General features: G+C 38.2%; 2 protein-coding genes across 2 annotated transcripts; both read right to left on the reverse strand.

Moving 5' to 3' along the window:
• Positions 1-78: 78 nt before the first annotated feature.
• Socs36E (Suppressor of cytokine signaling at 36E) lies at positions 79-17,652 on the reverse strand. The gene is made up of 4 exons (XM_017090197.4): positions 17,274-17,652; positions 3,882-4,664; positions 2,037-2,838; positions 79-1,585 (listed from the first exon to the last, which is right to left on the reverse strand). The coding sequence occupies exons 2-4, from the start codon at positions 4,618-4,620 to the stop codon at positions 1,276-1,278; spliced, it is 1,851 nt and encodes a 616-aa protein (XP_016945686.3). The 5' UTR covers positions 4,621-4,664; positions 17,274-17,652; the 3' UTR covers positions 79-1,275.
• A 2,663-nt stretch (positions 17,653-20,315) lies between these two features.
• LOC108008584 (uncharacterized) lies at positions 20,316-21,910 on the reverse strand. The gene is made up of 3 exons (XM_017072465.4): positions 21,479-21,910; positions 21,252-21,420; positions 20,316-21,183 (listed from the first exon to the last, which is right to left on the reverse strand). Exons 1-3 carry the CDS (start codon positions 21,850-21,852, stop codon positions 20,452-20,454), a joined length of 1,275 nt encoding a protein of 424 aa, XP_016927954.3. The 5' UTR covers positions 21,853-21,910; the 3' UTR covers positions 20,316-20,451.
• Between the last annotated feature and the right edge of the window lie 1,371 nt (positions 21,911-23,281).

Consider the following 23,281-nt stretch of genomic DNA (forward strand, 5'->3'; position numbering starts at 1 on the left):
TGATGAAGGGTCAGAAAAGCCTCCTTCATTGGAACTCCACTTCCACACCCTTACTAAAGTTAAAAACGCAGACTTAAGTCTCTTGCTAATATCTTTTTCAACTTTATTTGTTTGGCTTCCTTTCTTAATTTTTTGTTTTTTGAATGTTGATACTCATGCTCATCAACATTTTGGATATGTAAAATACATTAAATAGGTCCTGGAAACAACTGCTTATTGAATGTTTACGAATAACAGCAACCACCTAGGTAGGAATACATGATTTATAATTCATTATATTTAGTATAGCTATAGCTTATGCGAAAATCGGTAATATTTACAAATGCTCTACACGTGTATAACTGATAGTTTTTGTAAAAACAAAGCACTCGCTTGGTAACGAAATTACTTCGAATAAATAAATAAGGTATAACTATAAATAGGTGAAAATTACATTTGGAAATTTGGCTAATGAGAGAGTTTTACACTAACTAGGCTGTACTTTGTAGATCATATTTACACATAATTTAGATTCCATACTTTAAAATAAATACAACAGAATATTACAAGAATACTTGCGAAAACCAAAAGCTCGATGGGCTTTCCATTTTGCAATGCTTATGGTTGTAGGAGAGGGTTTTTGCTTTAGGTAATAATACTTAGTTTATAGTACAATTAGCTAGATGCGATTTTGATTCTACAACTCGCTGACTTACTAACAAGAAGGTCACAATTCAAAATATCAATACATTTTACTTTCTTTTAAATGAGATGCAATGGGTACATTTAGTTCTCAAATGGAGATGGTAAAACTGTGAGTTTTTCGAGCCATGACAGTCTTTTTAGTAAGTGAGCAATTTTCGTTTTGGGGCTTTTGTAGCTTATGGTTTTTGCGTTTGATCTATAACTTTATGGTGGCGGCAAACGCTGCACTGGGATTGTCTCTGGTTGAGTTTTGGTTTCTGGGGGGTAGCAGTTCCTCCTTCGGCTACTTCGTGTCCATCAGGAGGAGCGGTGCTCCGGAGTGGAGACAGTCTTCTGATAGCAATTCAGATTGGCCGACATCCGGCCAAAGGCGGCGACCATGCGATTGGGCAGCCGGCTGAGTTGCTCCTGAAGATTGGCGGATCTACCAGGGGCTCCTCCTGGCGCCGTGGTGGCCTGCTGCAGCTGGGCCACCACCTCGGCATGTTGCACATACGAGACCCGTATGACCCCCTCGTCGTCGTCCTCGTCCTCCTCGCTGCCACTCTCCACATCCTCGTAGTAGGTGAAGCCCACCTGCTGCTCCTCCCGCTATACATCGCCGTAGTACGGCACCGGTGTGTTCTGATCGATGGGCTTGACGCGCAGCTTCTGCTTGTAGTGGTATTCCTTGAGGTAGCTCTTCAGCCGACCGGGCAGCTCCAGCTGGTTGATCCCATCGTAGCTGGTGTTGGTGACGATGGTGGCCCGGGACAACTGCTGCAGGGAGAAGGTCTGTCTCCGGTGGAGGGGCATCGTCAGGCAGGGCTCGAAGAACATCACGCAGGCGGGGTCCTTGTAGTGCTCCAGCAATCCGGTCACCGTGGGCGCCGTAAACACACACGGATCATGGCAGTCGAAGCTGTAATAAAGGAAGGCATATGGTTAGTTTGAGGTTTATTTAAAAAAGTAGTGTCCTTGATAATATATTCTAGTGACCTATTAAGTTTCTAATCTAATGCAACTAATACCAAAACTTAATAATTTTCTCAGAAAATCTAACTAAAATATGTTTCATATTTTAAATTTTTAACGAGTTTGGTTCAAAGCTAAATCAACTGCACTACGCATCAAAAAATTTTAAAAATTTCCATTTCCAAGTATAAATTGTACTATAATGAACTCATATATTATTAGAATATTAATGATGCTATCAAAATCGTTTAATCTAAATTCCGAAGAATTTCAATGTTCCATTGACCGGCACATGCATGAATTAATCTAATAATGAATGACCGCCCAAGTAGGCTTTTAAGTGGAAATGCGATCGGGGAACTTTTTGAAAATCACCCCAGATAAGGACGAGTGCTCACCTGAACTTGTGGCCGCTCTGCTCGATGCGGGCGTGCAGGGATCTGCCGTATTTGCGGAATGTGACCGAGAAGAGGAACTCCTCCTGGGCGGAGTCGCGGAGCAGGAAGGTGCCCTCGGGCTTGCCCTCGAGCAGGTGCTCCGCTTCGTAGCGATCCATCTTGCCCCAGTAGAAGCTGCTATTCGTGATCTTCTCCAGATCGGGAACCAGGCAGTGCATGAAATCGATTTGCGAGTGCACGGTCATGTTGCGGCCTCCGAGCGCGGGATTACCCAATACGCCTGGTATTCCGGGGGCGGGCGCCGACGTAGGTGGGCGTGGCTGGGGAGGAGTCTGAGGCGGTTGGGGGGCGGCGGACTCGGTGACCACAGTGACCCGATTGCCATTGGGCGACTCGACCACGAAGCGAGGCGACGTTATCCGGATGATCACCTGGTGATGGTGATGGCTCGCATCCGAAACGGCCACGGAGTTCCGCTTCCTTTGGCCTTGCATCCGATGCTGGGAAGTCCCACTCGATGAACCCAAAGTGGGCGGGGTGGAGCGTCGATCCGCCGTCCGGGATTTCCGCGGAACCGTCGCCACCGCCCCGGAGTCCTTCTTATTGCTCACTGAATTGCTGCTCGGCAGCATGTCCCTCAGTCCTCGGAAGGCATCGCGGCACTTGCACTTGCAGCATCGCCGCTTCGAGGATCCGGATGCGGATCCGGCGGATGAGGATGATGAGGATGTTGCCGCGCCCATGGATAATGTCTTACTGCTGCGACTTCGGCAGCAACTGTTGCTATTATTGCTTCTGGAAACTGATTTTGGGAAAAACAATTTATGATTAATTTGGTTCACTTTAAATTTGATGAGATTTGTTTTGATTCTCTTTAAATTTGACTATCTCGTGCACAGTGAGAAAGTTATTGCTACATTTATTTTTTTATTCACTGATCTGATAAGAGTGTTTCACTCTATGCGGATTTTTGTTATTCCAAAACAATTTTTTTCATTGATTTTTACGTTTTTTAATCATAAATTTATGTTTCTTTAAGTACATGCAGTCATATAACTGATTAGATTCGCTTGTTTATTTCTTTTGGTTTTTGTATACTATAAAAATATTCATCTAATGGAAGTTTTAGGAATATTGTATTTTAATGTTGGCAACCACGTCATCACTAATCGTTTTGTGGATTATCATATTTAAATATCTATAAAGAAAACCATTTATTTAAACACACGCAAGATTAAAAGAGATTTTAATTGGTTTTTAATCCTCTGCAAAATTTTTGATGTAATGGAGTGCCTTAGGGTAACTAACTTTTCGGTTTTCAATCATGAGATCACTAATCAAATTTTAGTTTATTACATTTACAGATATTTTAAAAATAAGGAAAATTTAGCCACTTGTATTTTCCTTAAAGTACTTTTTTGAAGGTCACTAATATTTCCATTTTTTTTGGGCAATAATATTTTTTTTAAAGAAAAGAAAAGCTTGGTAAATTGTTTGCTGTGCACTTCTCAATTCAAAGAGAAACTTCTCTTTTGCATTTGAATTTGTTTTTAATACACTAAGCAAATTTTGATTTAATGGAATGTTTTGGGGTATGCAGTTTTTATGTGTGCAGTTTATCATATTTTAAAAATTAAAAAAATAAGTTGAACATCATACGATAACATGATTTTTCTTTAAGTTCCAAATAAGTAAGATGTTTTAGAATGACACCAATCTTTCTGAGAATTTTCATAAATTAGCAACTAGTTTTTTTTATAAAATCAAAAATCGTAGAATTTCTCGCTGTGCACTTCTCGAATTAAAGAGAAACTCTCTTGTATCTATTAATTTATTTTTGCCCACCTGGCTTGCTAGTGTGTTGCGTTCCCGCCGACAACATATTGCTGACTGGCAGCGACTCGAGCACTTCGCAATACTCGACGACTTCGGCCTCGTGGTTTTGGTGGATGTTGCTGTTGCTGTTGCTGCGACGCCGACGCAGCAGCGACTCATCGAAATCGTCGTCGTCGTCGTCATTTTTCACAGGGTAGTTGGTGTTGCTGATGGGCCTGATGTTGCTGCTGGGACCGCTGTTGCTGTTGCTGTTGCCGTCGTGCAATTGTAACGAACTTATCGCAGCGCCGACGCTTCCCGCTAAATTGTTATTATTCACGGGCTGTCTTTCGTTTTTTGGCGCTTCCGTCGAACTGCCAGCAGTTCGATTCGTCACCACGCCCACTTCCCCATTGCCGCCCTCCAGCGTCACATTCACAATCTGCCCATTTGCATTTAGCGTGTCCGCAGACACCGAGGCGTCTGTGGCCCCTTCCACCTGCACCACGTCCTCATCCAGGTGACTTGCCACCTGACCTGCTGCATTGCCGTTCTCCATTTTGGCCAACTGGATTTTAATTATGATCTGACGCACTTCCGCCGGCGATGTGACGGACGTGGCCTCCGTGTAGATCTCTTCCAGCTCCTCCTCGTCCAGACCAATTGTCTCCACTAGTGCTGCGGATTCTCTGGGGCTCGAACTCACGGGCAGATCGCTCTTATCCTGGCTATTGGCTCGTACAGAGGGCTTGCTGAGATAATGGCCCATTGGAAGATCTATAAGTTTTTGGGGTGGGTTTTTCCGGTTGCTTTCTGGAATAATGAAATAATATAGATATGACGTTAGTATTATATTAAAAAAGATTTTATGGATTGATATAAGAAGGTAAGCAGTAAAACAATAGCCTATAGCTTGGTTACAAGCTTCTGAAACGGAATTTTTTGATGTCTGAAGAGTATATAACTTTGGGTAACTATTACCTTGTAAGAGAAGAACCCCCGTTAATCACAACTTAATTATTGACTAGCTTAGTTAGCATGTTTCGTTTTCAATATTTGCCCTCCGAACATTTCGCAAGATCCAGAAATAGCCGGGAGCCGAGTGGAACGAGTTTTGTCCAGTTTCCCCGGCGGCGTGTGAAATGTCTTGACCTACAGCAAAGAACCACTTGGTGGGGGCTTCACCAGTGCATTAATTACCCACTTAGACTGGCGGAGAAGTTCACCAATTCTCCAGTGGCAAAGGGACTCTCGTTCGTTCTCCGGTCAAATGGGCAATTAAATGCTATTGTCTAACTACTGATTAATGGTATTCCCCCCAGCTGATCATCTGGGAGATATACATGTTCATATCCCCCGCAAATTGACTCATCCAGGGAGGGATCTGGGGATCTCGTCATGCAGATGAGGACGATAAACAATGGCATTCCAATCCCACGCATCAATTCCCCCCAGAAGAGCAACTACACAGGCACAAATACACAGCAAATTGTAATGGGCTCATCCTATTTTTAGATACTCGCCCATGGAGAGCTGATGAAATCAATGTGGAAAGTAAGTACACACCACGCCATGCACGTAGTGCCCCCCACCAACCTCAAAAACCCCACATTACATATGACTGACTTCTGGGTCATGTTGGCTTATCTCTATTACTAGAAAACCCGAAACAGGCGCCAACAGTAAGCACTCATTCAATGAAAATCTGTTATTATTCACTGGTAAATTCGGTTTAATTCGTGGGCATGTCATTTTGTCTACGGGGGAAGTGGGTTTCCGCTGAGTAATTGAATTCGCGCAGCGACAAGTCCTTATCGCACCCACATCACTAAGGTGCGTCATCTAGTTCCGAAGTTGGCCATATAAAAAGGAGCTAAGGTACGGTTTATACTATATACTGAGTCATCTTTTAGTGGTGGAAATTCTGGGTAGTTACCCGAAATCGCATAATATGACTGACTACGACTATGAGCAATATCACTGCGGTTTTTTAATCGAATTCTGCAGGTGGCCGTTTCCCTTAATGGCGAAATAATTAGATCATTGGCCAATAAAACCTCTGATTGATCGTCAGCGCTCAGTCATGGTGTAGCCGCAGCAGTTATTCCAGGAATTCACTGAATCCTCTAACTTGGTGATTTTATGGGTATTTGAAATGTATAAACTCAGAAGGTTTTTCTCCAGAATAAACATATCAAGGAAATTCTTGACATGAATTTAAAAAAATACACAACAATTGTTAATTATTTTGAATTCTCGGAAATTCATAAATATTTTAAAATAAAGAAATCTGGACGCTATGATTTATATTGAAGTGTGACTTTTGACCGTCGAAATCATATTTAATATTTATTTGTTTAAGGCTCAGTCAATTCTAGGAATTTTAATTAAGCAGAATTTAGAAGTTTAAAAAAAAATTTTGAAAAATGTACACTTCCGAAGGAAACGTCATTCATTTTATGTTTTTGACTAACCTTAGATTTGAAACAAGAAGTTTACAAATGTTATTTTTTAGCTTAAAAAAAATTTAATATTTTCTGGTTCTGAATCACTTTAAAGACTTATTAAAAAAAATCAGTTTAAAAACAGTTTATTCATCAAATTTGTATTCGGTATTTGGAACTGCACTATGAGTACAACCTCTTAGAAACCAATAATTTATTGGTAGTCGAAGCTAATTCTCCTAACCAAATTCATGGAAATATAAGTTTAAGTTGCTTCTAATCTATTGCGAAATTCTGAAGTGAGTTTGGCAAGAGTAGGGCCCTTAAATAAGCAAGTGCTTTCCAATAAAACACGTCTTGTTTTGACCATAAATTCAATCTTCGCACTAACGATTAAAATCGCGCTGTTTATGTGAACTTAACCAAGATTGTTTATCGCAGCGATTAATTAAAAATTACCAAGAACAAGGCTGCGATATGTAATCATAGAAGTATGTACATACATCGGGGCAGGACTTAAACGGAAATAATGTTTATCAATTCTGGGAATCATGGGCAATTGCAATGAGGAATTTTGCAGAAATCCCCAGCTAATGTTCATATATAATTCGATTTGATTTGGTGTGGGCCAAATAGAGAATTCGCTGGAACAATGATGGCAGGCAAACGTTTATCTCTTTAAAGTTATCGGCAGTTGTTCGACCTCCTCAGCTGCTATCAACCCTCAACGATTTCCACGGAATTCCCTAGTGTTAATCACCTAACGAGCCGCATACACATATGTACATACAATATGATGGCATGTATGTTTGGGCCTAATCAAACAGTACAGAAAACATTGTCGAACAATCCAAGCAATTAACAGTGCATATATTTTCACAACTTTTTCCCAAAAAATGGAAGGGAAAATATTAAACATACTTCCCGGAAATTCGACCCACAAACAGTAAACAGTCAAAATTGCAGCTTTTTAACGAGAATTGAAAAATTATAAATTAAGTGTTTTAGCTGGAAAACGACATGTGTGGGGGCACTGCCGTTCAAATTATAGAGTGTCCGACGGATAATGAGGCCCCAGCCATTCAATTCGTATTCACCGTTGGCCTGACTGGGTCTAACGGTAATTTGCACACTTTTATAGATACAGATACTTTTCCATACACGATTCCATGCCGCACGTGCTACAGGCAATTTATTCCACTCAAATCGTACGATTTCATCGGGTGAGTAATCAATACATTCTGGCTAACGTATGACACGATCGTTTGCATTTAACCGCAGATTATTATTATATTTCCCCTAATCGAGAGACTCGACTATGATGAAATACAAAAAGAGTGACTTGAACTCAAGATTCAACTTCAGATTCCAAGAGACCCGCATGAGACAGCGGCAGGCCAGTAACAAAATTTTTCAATGGAAATACAAAACTGAAACGGCAGATAAATCGCCGAACTCGGGATTAACAAGAGGGACTGGATCCGCTTGGACAAATACACCGGAAAAATAGAAAAAAGGTTAAGGAGAAACCGATCTGAAATCAAGGGGTTTTAAATTTAGTCTAGGTATTTTTGGTTTTCTTAAAATATTATAGATTATATATTAAATTATTTTAATAATCTAGTTATTAAAATAAATATTTGGTGGGTGGATGGTTTTGATCTGAAATCAGGGGGTTTTATATTTAGGCTAGGTATTTTTGGTTCTTTAAATATTAATATGAATTATTTATTTAATATTAATTGTAATAATATAGTAACTAAAATAAATATTTGGTGGGGGGGGGGGGGGCTGTACCTCCACTCGCGTTAAAAAGTATGTGTACAGTTTTTTTATTCAAAAGTTTTGATTTCCACTCAACAAATTTTTTTGTATATCCCCCATTTTCAAATTCTGGATCCGACACTGTTCGGGACCTTCCATAAAAATACTTTCGGAATTATAAGGATAAAACAGAATGGCAAAGGAACTGAAAAACAAGGATTTCTTAAAAGTGTTTTACAATCTACTAAACAATTAATATAAGACATACATAATAATAAGAGATTAGCTATTTTAGTCTTTTAATTGTTTTTAAAATTTTTTTTAGATTTAGCTCTTCTTTTCGCTCAGTACACAGGGAGGGTATCCGTAGGTAGGACAAGGCGTTCCATGAGTCACTCAGACAATGAGTAGCAGCAGGCTGTCTGAGGGACCGAAACTCCGGGTGAACTAACACACCACATACAACCTCGTGCATTTTTATCAGCCGAGTGTTTCGAGGGCTCGTCGAGCTGAATTTTTTCTTGGCTCTCCGCTCTTTACATTTAGTTTTATTTGTATTCCACTCTTTCCAGTTGCCACGCGGAGCCATCGAGCAGCTGAAGTTTTTCTGCGCCGTTGCAGACAATGCGAAATTTCGTCAGAAATCCAAATGCGGATAATGATCTAATACATAACTTGTTCGGGGTAAAAATGTTGATAAATGTAGCCGGGCGGAGACGGATGGGCATGGGAGAAAGAAAGCCAACAACTCAAAGTGGTTTGAATGGCTAATAAGGGACTCCGACTGCCTCTAATGAACGGGGGATTCACCACCCTCAAAATTTCAGTGGAAAAATATGCAGAATAAATACAAAATTTAACAGAAATGGGGATTCAAAAGTGGAGCAGGAAAGGTCATTTTATTTGTATTTACTACAAATTAAAACGCAAACTGAGTATCTTAAAATAGACATTCTGATTAAATTCAAAAAGGTTTCGCTAAGCCTTGATAAATACACATTTAAATAAATATTTCTATTTCTTACGAACCATACATATTTATGTATAATCTTTAGATATTTTAAAATAGTCAGGGGAATCCCAAAAGGTGTACAGTTTTTAAAGAGAAGAAATATACAAGTCAATACAGAGAAAAAGGGTTGGGTTACAACAGTGAGCTCATACCAAAATTGCCAATTTGTAGCTGGGTGTTTATTTCCCAAGTCTAAACAATCCAAATCCAATCTTATTATCTGTAAGTGAATAATTTTTGTTCCGCCCGCCGTCGTCAAGGCCCGTTATTAAAAAACCATTTGGTGCCCGGGCACTCGAAATGAGTTTTTGTAACCTTCCCAGCAACTTGGCCAACAACAACTTAGTCATGGCTTAGCTGGCTGTCCCACTGTATGTATTATGTTTTACGCAGAAATTGTCACAACAAAGCAGCAAAAGCAAAAGCAGCAAAAAGCAGCATGAATTGCGGTCAACGGGGCGAATGGGGGACGGAATGTGGGCTAGTGCAAAAAAAAGCGAACCACACAAAGGAGCACAAGTCAGAAGTTTAACAAAAATAAATATACTCTATAAATTATAGGTTCTATTACCAAAAAAAATTCCTCAGCTTTGTAATATGATTAACATAGGAAAGCATGTTATTATTTTCAAAGTATTTACCATCAATTTGCTTCATCAACATATCTATTTAAAAAAAAATATTTTTATAATTTTACTAAAGAAAAATAATAAATTTAAAAGTCAATCTTACAATATTAATAGGTCAAATTTTATAAAACCCCAAGCTTTTTATTTTTTTTTAAATTTAACTACCGCGGGAAGAGTGTTATTATTTTTAAAGTATTTACCATCTTTTTGCTTTATCAACACATCTATTTAAAAAAATATATTTTTATAACTTTACTAAAAAAGTTATAAATTTAAAAGTAATTCATAAAACCTTAATAGTAACAAATGTAGCGCTTAAACGTATTTGTACATATAACCACCCATTTTTTTTAATTTTTTAAAAATGTTACTACAGCGAGACATGCTAACAATATGGTCACGAATGTGTCATAAACTTCGAAATAAAATTTTACTTATTGCAAAATTAGTGAAAAATTCGATAAACCCTGTTGCCAAGTCAAGGAAACTCCCGACGAGAAGAAACCTCAACAACAATGAAAAAGCCAGCGACTCAGAAGCGAAAAATTCGCGGGGCAGAGGCGAAGGATTTTAAAGCGAATTCAATTACTTTTTGTTGCTGCCGACGTCGCATCTTTTTTCTTTCCATTTTGTTTTGCATTTACTGGGAATTCGCAAATGAAGTTCGCTTGAAAATAAAATCACATGCAAAGCGGAGCAGTAAAGTGCCAAGAAACTGGAATGGGAATGGGAATGGAATTGGGGTGGTAAGAAGGGGGCTGCCTCGGGTCTGGGGATCCTGAGAAAGTGTATTTCATTTTGATATATTTTTTCGCAGGAAAATTGAAATGAGATTTATTACGCTTTGGGCACTCGGATTCGTAATTTGCCCATTCATTGCTCTACGGGTAGGAAATGCGAAAAATAAACAAACGCTTCTCATCATGGCGATTCGGCACTCAAACTGACATATGTACATACATATATGGAACTTTAATTAGCGTTTCCAGTAAATTCGGATGGGGCACGAGCTAAACAAAGTTCGAGACTGATTATGTTCGACGGGTCGTCTTTAGAGGCCTTAGAGATACAATATCTCTCCATTGACGTAGGAATCATTCTGTTTATATTACGTTTACGCTCGAATTTGTTATCTGGCCTCGCTCTCTCTTTGTTATCACGAGCAGGTGGGGAAAAAAGAGTCTGATTATCTAGGCCCCAAAACGATAATAACGAAAATAATAATATTAACATTTAATGTGAAAAGAGGCGATTTCTTGGAAATTCGCACACAGCGAACGGGCTTCTCCATGATAAATCCATCGCACCAACACATACGGGTGGAAAAATTCCTGGAAAATATGCACACGGTACTCACATGATGGTGAAGTCATGGAGTTCTTCTGTCTGTGTGCGGTTTTCTGATTAAACGAAAGCACTAACAAAATTCAACTTAATTCGCTCCAGGTCCGGGTTAGGCCCAAATGATTTTTTTTTCGTTTTTTGTTCTGGCCAAAATAAAAAGATGGTTTCCCTAGATACTTTTGTGACGCCGGGTTCGGGTTCCTTGAGTCTGGGTTGAGCTGAAGTTATGACCATGAGCTCACAGAACTTTTGTTAAGGAACGTAACGGAACACGAACTATGTACAGTTTGTCAAATAATTCTTTGCAAAAGGGAAAATGTCATTAAAATTCATTTTAAAGTTGTATTTTTATTAACAAGAATAGGATTTATTTAATTTTTTCTTTTATATTATGGTTAAGGTGCTTAATATCTACAACTATGAATAAAAAACAGAACATATTTCAGCATGAAACTTAGGAAAAAACAACAAAAACAAAAATTCAGAACATAATCAGTTGTCAATTAATTCTTTGCAAAATGTAAGCATTGGTTAAATTCGAAACGAAATCATATAAAATATAACCGTTATTTTTCTAATATTTAGTGTGGTGTCCTTTGGCATCCAAGACAGCATTCAGGCGACGAGGCATAGATTGAATAAGTTGATTTAAGTCATAATACTCAGGTATTTTCTTCCATTCCTCATGGATCGCTTTGATCAAAGCATTTTTATTGGTCGGACCGCGTTTAGCCACCTTCTTCTTTAATAAAGCCCACAAGTTTTCGATTGGGTTCAAGTCAGGACTCTGGGCAGGAGTGTCAATTACTTTGCTGCAGTTATACAGCAGCCAGTTCCTACAAATCCACGATTTGTGCTTGGGGTCGTTGTCTTGATAAAGCTTGTACTGAAGCTTATTTGGGTTTTGAGGGTTAATGAAGCCAAAATCAACGACGCTTTTGGTCAATTCTTTTTTCAAAATATCCAAATAAAATTCTTTGGTCATAATGTCGTTAAAAATTCGGAGTTCTCCGACGCCCTTGGATGAAATACATCCCCAAACCATTACGGATAGCTTTCCAAACTTCACTGTTGGTATGATATTCTTCTGTTTTAAGGCTGTGTTGGGCTTTCTCCAAACCTTGCTGGGTCCATCATGATAGTACAACATTATTTTGGTCTCATCACAAAAAATCACGTCATTCCAGTACTCCGCCGGCCTGTTAGCATTGGCAATAGAAAATTTTAGCCGCCTATCGATGTTAATAGCAGAAAGCAAAGGTTTCTTTCTGGCTACGTGGGAAGAGTATTTGTGTGTGTTGAGAACTTTTCTGATGGTCTCGTGGCTCACTATTTTGTTGCAATCATTTTTTAAGTCCAGAGCCAACTGCCTAAGTGTAGTTTGCGGATTATTATTAATATTTTTCAAAATTTTTGAATGGTCTCGTCTGGTAAGCTTTGGTGGCCTGCCTGGAGAATTGTTTAAATGCAGACGGTTTTGTTTTTCCGCTCGATTAATTATGTTGTAAATTGTCCTTAGTTTAATATCAAACATAGTTGATAATTCCTTTGCCGTTTTATTATTGTAATAGTTGTAATAAACTAATTGAATAAGGTTTTCATCAACTCTTTTGCCAGGCATTGTTTAAACAGCGGATTAGGATCACTTGTGCACTTGTTAATAGTTAATTCGAAATGATCATGGGAGATAAGAACATAACAAAAACGAACGTGTTCATTTTTCTCGAAATTTAGTTACCGTTACTTTGTTTTGTGTCTTTCTTTAGCTACTGTTTACATTTTGCAAAGAATTAATTGACAACTGATTATGTTCTGAATTTTTGTTTTTGTTGTTTTTTCCTAAGTTTCATGCTGAAATATGTTCTGTTTTTTATTCATAGTTGTAGATATTAAGCACCTTAACCATAATATAAAAGAAAAAATTAAATAAGTCCTATTCTTGTTAATAAAAATACAACTTTAAAATGAATTTTAATGACATTTTTCCTTTTGCAAAGAATTATTTGACAAACTGTATATAGATTAATATGTGTGTACATTCCACGTGTGTATCTTAGGAGTGTGCGAGATTTGTTTTGGTAGCTTGGTGATATCATAATCGTATTATCTTGAATGAAGGCTCACATATACGCTGAAATCGTGAATAACTTAGATAAAGGTTTTTGAACCTATCATAAAGATTATTTTGTCACGAAAAGGTTGTTATATGAATGGTTTAAAGTCAATAATGTTGTTTATTCATAAGTCAAGGAGATTTCTAAGCAATAGAAATGGTAATAATGTAGACCTTAAATCTTTAAGATTAAAGTTTGATTATTCAGGAAAATTCTGAAGAAAAGTATTGTAATAAAGACTTTAAAATAAGGTTAATTTTAATCCTCAAGATACACAGTTTAGTATTTCATTATTTGCAAAGAACACTTATTCACTTTTTATTTATCACCAAAAATCATTATTGGGGTAGGTTTATCACCAAAAACGTGACTGTGTTTCTAGTACTATTTCCAAACCATCAATTTTTATTAAAGTATTCAATGTTCTACCTGCTTCGAGCTGAATTTTAACTGAACTTTCGAGCAGGTAACATGTCATTTTATTCACCAATAAGGCAGCTAACAATGGGTCGTAAACGTGATTGATTAAATAGTTTTAAATTTAGCGATTACGAATCGGCTATCTAAAGAACTGAATCGACCTTTGCGAATGCGTTGCCAGTCGGACAATCTCTGGGAGATTACACAAGGCTCTGTACAAATTCATTGATAAATTACTACGAACCGCAAAATCAACACACCTTTGTATACAACACAACACCCACTCACATGCACACACTCGCTTATCAACAGAAACGTTTGCAAAGTTGAAACGAAACAAAATTCTTAGAACAATCAAAAGCATTTCGTTGGCTTTTCCAGGGAAAAGCAAATATGTAGGTAACCATGGGGCTTTTGGGTGATGGGGTAACGTGGGTGCTGGTGGGTGGTGGGTGGTGGTGGGTGAGGGGGTGGCAGGCTGACATGCGCTGAGATAACGATAAAGACGGGGACAAAAACAACTTTAGGGTAAGGTCAAGTCGATATACATACGTACATACAATATCGTTATTATTGGCCATAACAAACAAACATGCTGCTAGTGTTACCGCTCAGGGACTTCAGATTTCATATTTCGAAACGCGGGCACAAACAGAGAATTTACATAAGCCCCACTTGAACTGGTTTTTTGAGTTTAAGTTGCTTTGCTTATAAACAATATTTGGTTCAGCTTTATGTGGTATACAAACTTCCAAATGGGTTGACTATGGAGATTCAAAAACAATGGATCATATAAGAAAAATTCCATTTTGATGGTATGTTCGTGTAACTTTAGTTTTAGTTACAAGAACCATATGATTTTATAATTCTACACAGATTATAAAACACCTTGTATAGCTTTAGAAATGTAAGTATTTTTTAATCAGGTTAAATGGAATTTTTTATAAGCCTTGTGGCGGAAATACTTTATAGTTTTTCTGTATAGCCATGCCAAATTGCAATGCAATTTCAGGAGATTCTATATAATTGGTTTTCAATAGAAACACAGTTAAGTCAGCTATAGAAAAATGCTCTAAACAGAGGAATTGTGCTTAGTGTAACTAAGGTTATATATGGATTAAATTCTGGGGAATCCGAAGTGCCTTAAGTACATGTACAAACTTATGGCAGCACTTTTGTGGCTTTATACAGTAACGTAAATAACAACATGTGTGCTTGTGTTTTTCCGGTAATTGCAGTTCTCTATAAAACATCTCTATATTGGTACCCCCCCCTGGTTTTCCTCTGTGAACCCACTCGAGATACACTCACACACTGACAATTGAGTGTTTTGCCCACATTTCACTTTTGGCATTGCGTTTCAATTGAACAAATTCACGCGAACAATTAACAATAAACGAACAAAATCAAATTTCCAACGAAAAATCTCGTCTAAAAAAATAAAGAAAAACAAACAACAATGGGATGAAAGAGGGATAGAGAGGGGGTGGGGTTGTAAGCAGGAGGGCAATAATCTACCTATGATATAGTGATAGAGAGGGATATATAAAGTAGAGAGAGAGAGGGATAGGCGGGATAGTTGCTGGGCAGACAATTTGGCATTTTTTCGCAAGATCGCTCTCTCGCTCCCACTTAGCTGGCAGCCATCTCGCTCCAACACTCACACTGCACTTATCCCCTGGTTCGAGAAACCGTTTCACATGAAAAGCTATTAAAAAAAATTGAAAACGCTCTCAAGTTTAATACGAAAATTCAAGGAAATGAGCGGAAGAGGATGGTAAAAGCGGCTTCTACCAAGAATAATCAAAAAGTGCACACACACACACACACAGACAGCGAGAGGAACGAACGCAGACAACAACAATTTGACGCATTACAAACGAAGTTAATAACACCTTTTCTTATGAAGGGTACAACAACGGCGCGATGTTCCCATGTTCCCCTACCATTCTTCCTCTCTTTTAGCCACCTCCCTCTCCACAACCATTTGTTGTTGTACGGCTTCGGCCGAATTCAGCGGCTACACCTTTACATTTATACACCTTTAGCAAGAAGCCATGGCCAACAACAGAGGTCCAACAACAACGACTGCGATATGGTATGGGCCATAACAGCAGCAACCGGGTCTCGATATTGGTATTGGTGCGGCCAAGAGAACAGTGCAAGTACAGTGAAGCCTCGGTGAAGAAGGAAGAACTATCCTAAAGGTTCACTAATATAAAGGTTTAATTTTGGTTTGGCAGTCCAACTTTCATATTTCCTAACACTATCTTGCTAAAACGTAATGCAAGTTACAGGAAATCGTGTCATATCATATAATACAGATATCTTAGGATATTCGTTATAAAAATAAGATAAGATTAATTTAACTTTATTTTTTAAAGTAGGGATCTGGGTATCTAACATACGGTTTACCATACAGTTAGAGTTAAGAACCTACTTTTGGCTCAACATGATGACGAGAAACTATTCTATGTGTTGTCAATAATAGTCATTGTTTATAACAATTAAATTTCAAAGACACAAAGATTTTTTGAATTTCTTTTTGTTTAAAACAGCAATAAAGCTACTTTTTGTTCGTCTGTTGTTATTTTTTATATATTAAATATGTGTTAAAACCCATAAAATAAATAAAATAATCAATATGTTACTGTTAATGTTAAAAAATAACTGAATTTGTTTATAAACCATGCAAAGAATACTTTTGTGACTGACTGTATATAAAAACCTATGACTATTTGTAGCCTTAGGATAGACAAAGCTTTTTCAAAAAAATGTTGAAAAAAAGTATTTTTAAATTAGTATTCTTTTTGGAAGTAAAAAATAATTGCTTTCAGTTAAGTTATATTCTACCAAACCATCTTAAATTTAAGAAACGAAGTTAGAAAAGCTATAGAGTTCTCTAGCGGAAAGGCCCAACATGGGTTAATCGATACAAGTTGTGACAGCTCATGTTATCAGTGATATTTGATATGGTCATGTTTGTCGTGGGAAAACACCCAGTGGAATGCGGTTGTATATTTTTTCTTGAAGTGCGTCACTTAAGCGAGGCTTCACTGTATCCGCATCTGCTCGTGCGCTCGCATCTGCATCTGTGTTTGTATCTTGGATCTGTCCGTGTGTCTCGGTTTTCGAGCCTGTGTGAGGGCCAGCTTCATTTCAGCTTGGCTTGCGGTGTTAAATGTTTGCAGCAGCATTTTTCATTCAATAGCCCGACCGAACAAAAACAACAACAGCAGCTGCCAACATCATCAAACATACACACACACACACATACGGGCGCACGAACCACGCTGTGTGTGTGTTTGGTTGGCCTGTGTATCTGTGAGAGTGCGAGTACGAGTATCTTTGTATCTGCTGGTTCGCTTTGGCTGTCTGTCACTTCTCAGAAATCGGTCTAAATTAGAAAATGCGTTTCTGGGAATTTCGTATCGCTCTTTCGGGCCCACAGAGCTCGGGCGAACATATAAATATATATATATTGTAAATATATATTATGGCAGTATAGACGACAATTCCCCTTATTCCCAGTTCGCGGAAAATATGCCTTTCCCCCAATGAATTTATCAATGGCATTTGCAAATATTATATGGCGAACGGCAACTATTTTCTTTTGTAATTTATGCAAACAGCAAGCGTTTCGTGGAATTCCGGTTGCCACAAAGTGCTAAATATTTCTGAATTTTTTAATTTACCTCTCTTTTGATTTGTTGGCTATTTTCGGTGTGCTGGTTACTTTTGGCTAGTTGGCAACTTGGCTAAACCGTAGTTTAAGCATATTTTAGTTTTGCTTTCACAGGTTTTTTTTTTCTTTACTTTTTGACGTTATCTCTCTTTGAGGTGACACTCACACACACACACAAATTCGCACACACTAATTGCACTTTTCGATCTGCGAAAGCACTGAACCGATTTTCCGCTCGATGGTGTGCAATTCCGTCAATTTGTGCAATTTCTCTCGACGAAACGAAAACGAAACACGCACGAATACGAAGAAGTATCTCTTCCCCGAAAAGTATCTGTATCTTTCGCCCTGCGTCCGCTTCGTTCCGTTTCTTCAGTGTGACTGCCGGAGGAATTCGAATCGATACTGCGACCCATTAAAAATGCACTAAATGCGGACTGAAATAAGAAGACCAGCGGGTGGAAAACTTTGCTAAGCGAGCTAATGGTGTCTCCGAAAATGGTGGTGGTACTGGGTAAGTTTTTTCGGTAGGCACATATAACTGTTATAATAGAATCATGGACTCGAACACATTTGTTTCTATAGTCGGAAGTGTTATACCGTCCATCTTGACACTTTAACACATTTTCCAACACTGGTATTACGTGTTGGGAACTTCTTTACTTTATTGTGAAATAATTATAAATTAATTATATTATATTATAATATAAATTTGTAATTTTATTCCCTAATATTCTATATTAACATAATAATATTAAAAGAGGGTCAAAATTTTGGCGCATTCTCATGACAGATTTTTTCGTATTTCCAAAGGCTTTCAGAATGAGAGCCCAAAACTGTACTTATAGATTCCATAACGTGAGTTATTGTATCCCGATTTTGAAGTGGTATCTATGAGTTTGTGGTCGAATTCTCTAATAATCTTCATAAAAATTTATCTTTGAAACGATGGTCAAAAATTTAACTCATTTTTATGTTAGATTTTTCCGTAATTCCAATGGCTTTCAGAATGGGAACCAAAAACTGCACTTCTAGATTCCATAACTTGAGTTAATGTGTCCCGATTTTGAAGTGGGATACCTCTATGAATTTGTCCTTGAATTCTTTAATATTATTCATTAAAATTGATCTGTTTAATGAGGGTCAAAAATTTAACCCATTTTCATGTTAGATTTTCCCGTAATTCCAATGGCTTTCAGAATGGGAACCAAAAACTGCCCTTCTAGATTCCATAACTTGAGTTATTGAGTCCCAATTTTGAAGTGGGATACTTCTATGAATTTGTAGTTGAATTCTCTAATATTATTCATTAAAATTGATCTGTTTAATGAGGGTCAAAAATGTAACCCATTTTCATGTTAGATTTTTCCGTAATTCCAATGGCTTTCAGAATGGGAACCAAAAACTGCACTTCTAGATTCCATAACTTGAGTTATTGTGTCCCAATTTTGAAGTGGGATACTTCTATGAATTTGTAGTTGAATTCTCTAATATTATTCATTAAAATTGATCTGTTTAATGAGGGTCAAAAATGTAACCCATTTTCATGTTAGATTTTTCCGTAATTCCAATGGCTTTCAGAATGGGAACCAAAAACTGCACTTCTAGATTCCATAACTTGAGTTATTGTGTCCCAATTTTGAAGTGGGATACTTCTATGAATTTGTAGTTGAATTCTCTAATATTATTCATTAAAATTGATCTGTTTAATGAGGGTCAAAAATTTAACCCATTTTCATGTTAGATTTTCCCGTAATTCCAATGGCTTTCAGAATGGGAACCAAAAACTGCCCTTCTAGATTCCATAACTTGAGTTATTGTGTCCCAATTTTGAAGTGGGATACTTCTATGAATTTGTAGTTGAACTCTCTAATATTATTCATTAAAATTGATCTGTTTAATGAGGGTCAAAAATTTAACCCATTTTCATGTTAGATTTTCCCGTAATTCCAATGGCTTCAGTGTGGGAACCCAAAACTGCACTTCTAGATTCCATATCTTTGCCAATTCAACCCCGATTTAGACGTGGGATACCTCAATGAATTTGTGGTTGAATTTCCTAATATTCTACATTCAAAGATTTCTTTTAAAGGAGGGTCACAATTTTAACCCATTTTCATGTTCGATTTTTCCGTAATTCCTATGTCTTTTAGAACGGGAACCCAAATCTGCACTTCTAGATTCCATAACTTGAGTTATTGTACTCCGATTTTGACGTGGGATTCTTTTATGAATTTGTTATTGAATTCTCTGATATCCTGCGTTTAAATATTTCCTTTATGAGAAGGTCCAAATTTTAGCCCACTTTCATGTTCTATTTTTCGGTATTTCCAATGGGTTTCAGTATGGGAACCCAAATCTGCACTTCTAGATTCTAAAACTTGAGTTATTGAATCCCGATCTTGAAGTGGGATACCTCTATGAATTTGTGGTTGAATTCTCTAATATTCTACATATAAATTTATCTGTTTAATGAAAGTCAAAAATTTAACCCATTTTCATGTTCGATTTTTCCGCGATTCCAATGGATTTCAGAATGGGAACCCAAAACTGCACTTCAAAATTCCATAACATCAGTTATTGTATCCCGATTTTGAAGTGGGATACCTTTATGAATTTGTGGTTGAATTCTCTAATAATCTTCATTAAAATTTATCTTTTAAACGATGGTCAAAAATTTAACACATTTTCATGTTCGATTTTTCCGTAATTCCAATGGTTTTCAGAATGGGAACCCAAAACTGCACTTCTTGATTCCACAACGTGAGTTGTAGGGTCCCGATTAGAATGTGGGAATAACTGTTGAACGGATCATCCGATTTTAAGGCATGGTAGAAATAGTCGTTACCCGTTTTTACTCGTCGGAAAATATTTTACAGTTAAAAGGAAGCGTTTCCGACGCTATGAGGTGCATAAATATTTTCAGGATCCTTACGAGTCGATCAAGTCATGTTCGTCTGTCTCTTGTGCGTATGAACGCTGAGATCTCAGGAACTATAAGAGCTAGAAATTTTGAGATCAGGCATACAGAAAGCTTTTTTTTATATTTAAGTACAGGGCTTAAATTAGAAATTTGTTTATTAACAACCTTTAAAAACAATAAGCCATCAACGGTTCGGTGTAACAGTGTTGTGCCTAGAGCTAGTATAGCTCAATTTATATCACAAAGGTTAACTAACCCCAACTCCTTAATAGTCTCCGAAGACGCCAAGGGACTCGGCTCGCTGCAGGGCCCACTTCTGGTGGTCATTTAAAAACTTCTGCGAAAAAATGGCGTCCATCTTGCGCTGCTTGAAGGCTTCGTCCTGCATGTTCTCAATGCTGTTGTCCTGGGCCAGTTCCTTGGGCATGGTGATCATGGGCAGAAAGGCGAACAAGCCGAAGAGCCCGTACGTTTCGCGGCTGCGCAGCTCGTATTGCAGGTCCTCGAAGGTGGGAATGTCCTCGAAGCGGGCGTACTCCAGAGCGTCCTTGAAGGCGGCGTAGTACACCTTAATGAGATCCTCGCGGCGCTCCTTCAGCAACTCCAACTTAATGCTGGTGTTCAGGAAGAAGTTGAGATCGCATGCTGGACTGCCGTAAAAGCTCAGCTGGAAGTCCACAAAGATGGCACGTGTGGGGACCGCAGGTTGCGAGGCATTCTCATAGGCGTACATAAAGTTGTTGGTCCACATGTCACCGTGGTTGAGCACCACATATCGATCCCCCTTCTTCGGCTTGGCTGCAGCCACGCAAACGGACCGAAAGTTATCCAAAAGACGCTGAAGATTCTTGGTTATCTTCTCAAAACCGGACCAACCAGTGGAGCTTTTGATGAGACCCTTGAGAAAACCGCCAAACATTTCCTCAAAGGTGTCGCTCTTCATCAGAGTTTCTTCGCTGAGCATGCCTCGGGTGTACTGCTTTACAATGGCCGGATCCTGTGAGATCAAAAAAAAAAACAAACTCAGGATGGTATACCAGGCTATTCCATTGCTGTCATCCCTACCTTCTTGGCTAGAACCATGGATGTGGCATGGAACTTTCCCAGCTGCTGAAGAATCAGGGAGGCGTGGTTCCAGTCGAGACCTGCCTCCCGAGAGGCTACCTTGTATCCCTCTACTTTGAGATCGCTGAAGACTATAGTCTGAACTGGAGTCTTCACAGAGTGATAGTATCTGAGGTAAGATATGATAATTATGATAAGAATTGTATAAGAAGCTTTCACCCACTTACTTAGCTCCAAATGTGTCGCCACGACTCAGGATATCCAAACGGGGCAGGACATCGGTGTAGGTCTGCTTCTCTTTGATAAACACATTGACGTCCTCCAGAAACTGGGTGGCTTCACTTATCGGAATGGTCTTTACAATCACCGATAGTACCTCTGTTGCTGCGGATTCCTTTCCATCGGCCCATTTTGCAAACTTGAGTCCAACCCGATAGATAGCCGAGCAGTAGTTGTCCCCCGGATTGCTGCCCCACTCAAAGTTGACTTCCTTCAGAGTCACCTTCGACTCCCTTAGACCCTCTTCAAGGGTATCCGTGAAAAACTGTTCGTTCAGATACTCTGGCACCGAGATCTTCTGTTCGTTCTTTATAACCACCATTGTTCTCGTTTTATTATCCGTGCGACCCTATACCGCTTGCGTTCCGGAGAAAACTAATTTGACGGCGGTGTAGAACGTTGACTTTTATATTTGTTCGAGATAGTGTTTGTCTTTCGGGAAACATTTCTACGACAATGTCAAGCTTTTAAAATGACCGTGTGGTCGTTGAAAAGTACCGTGGTTCTATTTGATTAGAATTTCGATCAGTATAACACAAGAATTTTTATTAGATGCTATGTTAAAAAATATTTTGTGCTGCTAATATCCACCCTTCTTGTTTATTTTAAATTTTCAAGATCTCTCTTTTAAAATCTCTTTTGGCTAGTTACACACTTTTTTGCACAGTACACAATTATTATTTAATTTAATTTTTTCAATTTGTGTTTACTTTAGTTTATTTATATTTAAGATAAAAGAAAAGGAGAAAATCGAGTGTGTCCCACAGTTTAATCGTAGGCGAGAAGCTTTCTCAAGCTGAAAATCTCAGTCAAGTGTCGCCCCATCGACTTCTGCATTGTCATCCGCATCTAGACTTTTTTATGGAGATCCACATGCTGTTGGTTTGATGAACCAATAATAAGTTTCGGGCTTTTGCCTGCGTTTTTATTGTGATCTAGCAAACCTGTTAGCCGAAGTCATTCGACCACGTCATAGGGGTTCTCTCAAAAGTTTTGATAGTTGATAAGGCGTCTTCATAGCAGGTGGTGCTTCGCGTGTGGAACACCGCCTGTCAATGTCAACAGATTTGGTATTTGCTCTACCTATTATTAACTCTCCGATATGTAGGTATTTATTTTATGGGTTTTCAGGAAACTACCACACAAAAATTACGAGACCATAAAAACCTTTCGCTGGATGGGAAACGAATACAGCCGAGATCAAAAACATGCAAATTTAGCTGACAAAGTAAGTAGTTGAAACAGTATTTAGAATCCCACCAATTGCGTGACTTCCAATGTGTTTTTTATTCTTATTACACTCCGGTGTGCTTTATTTTTCTTATCAAAGTGGCAACTAGACAATCGAGGTATTGTGTACTACATAGATGAAACGGGCTAAGATCGGTTAAAAATCAAGTTTAATCATACTGATCATACTGTTAGAAACGAAGATACCATTTTAAAACTAACTACTAAGGGCGACCTAAGAAGCAAACTTAAATTTTTAACGCAATTATCTCGGAACACCTTTTTTCAGAAAATGATTTTGCGGTGGAAACGATTCTGGGCAAAGTAAAACTCCTATCGTTTTAGTTCTAACTTTCTACTTATAATAAAGATTATCTTACTAACTATATATTTTCCTTTAGATTGATTTTTAAGAGGCAAACAATTTTTTTGTAACCCTTGGAATATTACCTAATTTGTTCAAGCCGTCGCCATTTCCACTGCAATCCAAATTTTAATAACTCTATTGTTCACCGACAAGC

This window comes from Drosophila suzukii, chromosome 2L (assembly GCF_043229965.1).
Source record: "Drosophila suzukii chromosome 2L, CBGP_Dsuzu_IsoJpt1.0, whole genome shotgun sequence".
Lineage (NCBI taxonomy): Eukaryota > Metazoa > Arthropoda > Insecta > Diptera > Drosophilidae > Drosophila > Drosophila suzukii.

Excerpts from the sequence above, each read along its gene's own strand:
- LOC108008584 (XM_017072465.4), bottom strand. The coding sequence starts at position 21,852 with ATGGTGGTTATAAAGAACGAACAGAAGATCTCGGTGCCAGAGTATCTG. Across the intron at positions 21,421-21,478 it reads GGCGACACATTTGGAGCTAA|ATACTATCACTCTGTGAAGA; the intron begins GTAAGTGGGTGA and ends ATCTTACCTCAG. Across the intron at positions 21,184-21,251 it reads CCATGGTTCTAGCCAAGAAG|GATCCGGCCATTGTAAAGCA; the intron begins GTAGGGATGACA and ends TTGATCTCACAG.
- Socs36E (XM_017090197.4), bottom strand. The coding sequence starts at position 4,620 with ATGGGCCATTATCTCAGCAAGCCCTCTGTACGAGCCAATAGCCAGGAT. Across the intron at positions 2,839-3,881 it reads GCAACACACTAGCAAGCCAG|TTTCCAGAAGCAATAATAGC; the intron begins GTGGGCAAAAAT and ends TCCCAAAATCAG. Across the intron at positions 1,586-2,036 it reads CAGAGCGGCCACAAGTTCAG|CTTCGACTGCCATGATCCGT; the intron begins GTGAGCACTCGT and ends CCTTTATTACAG.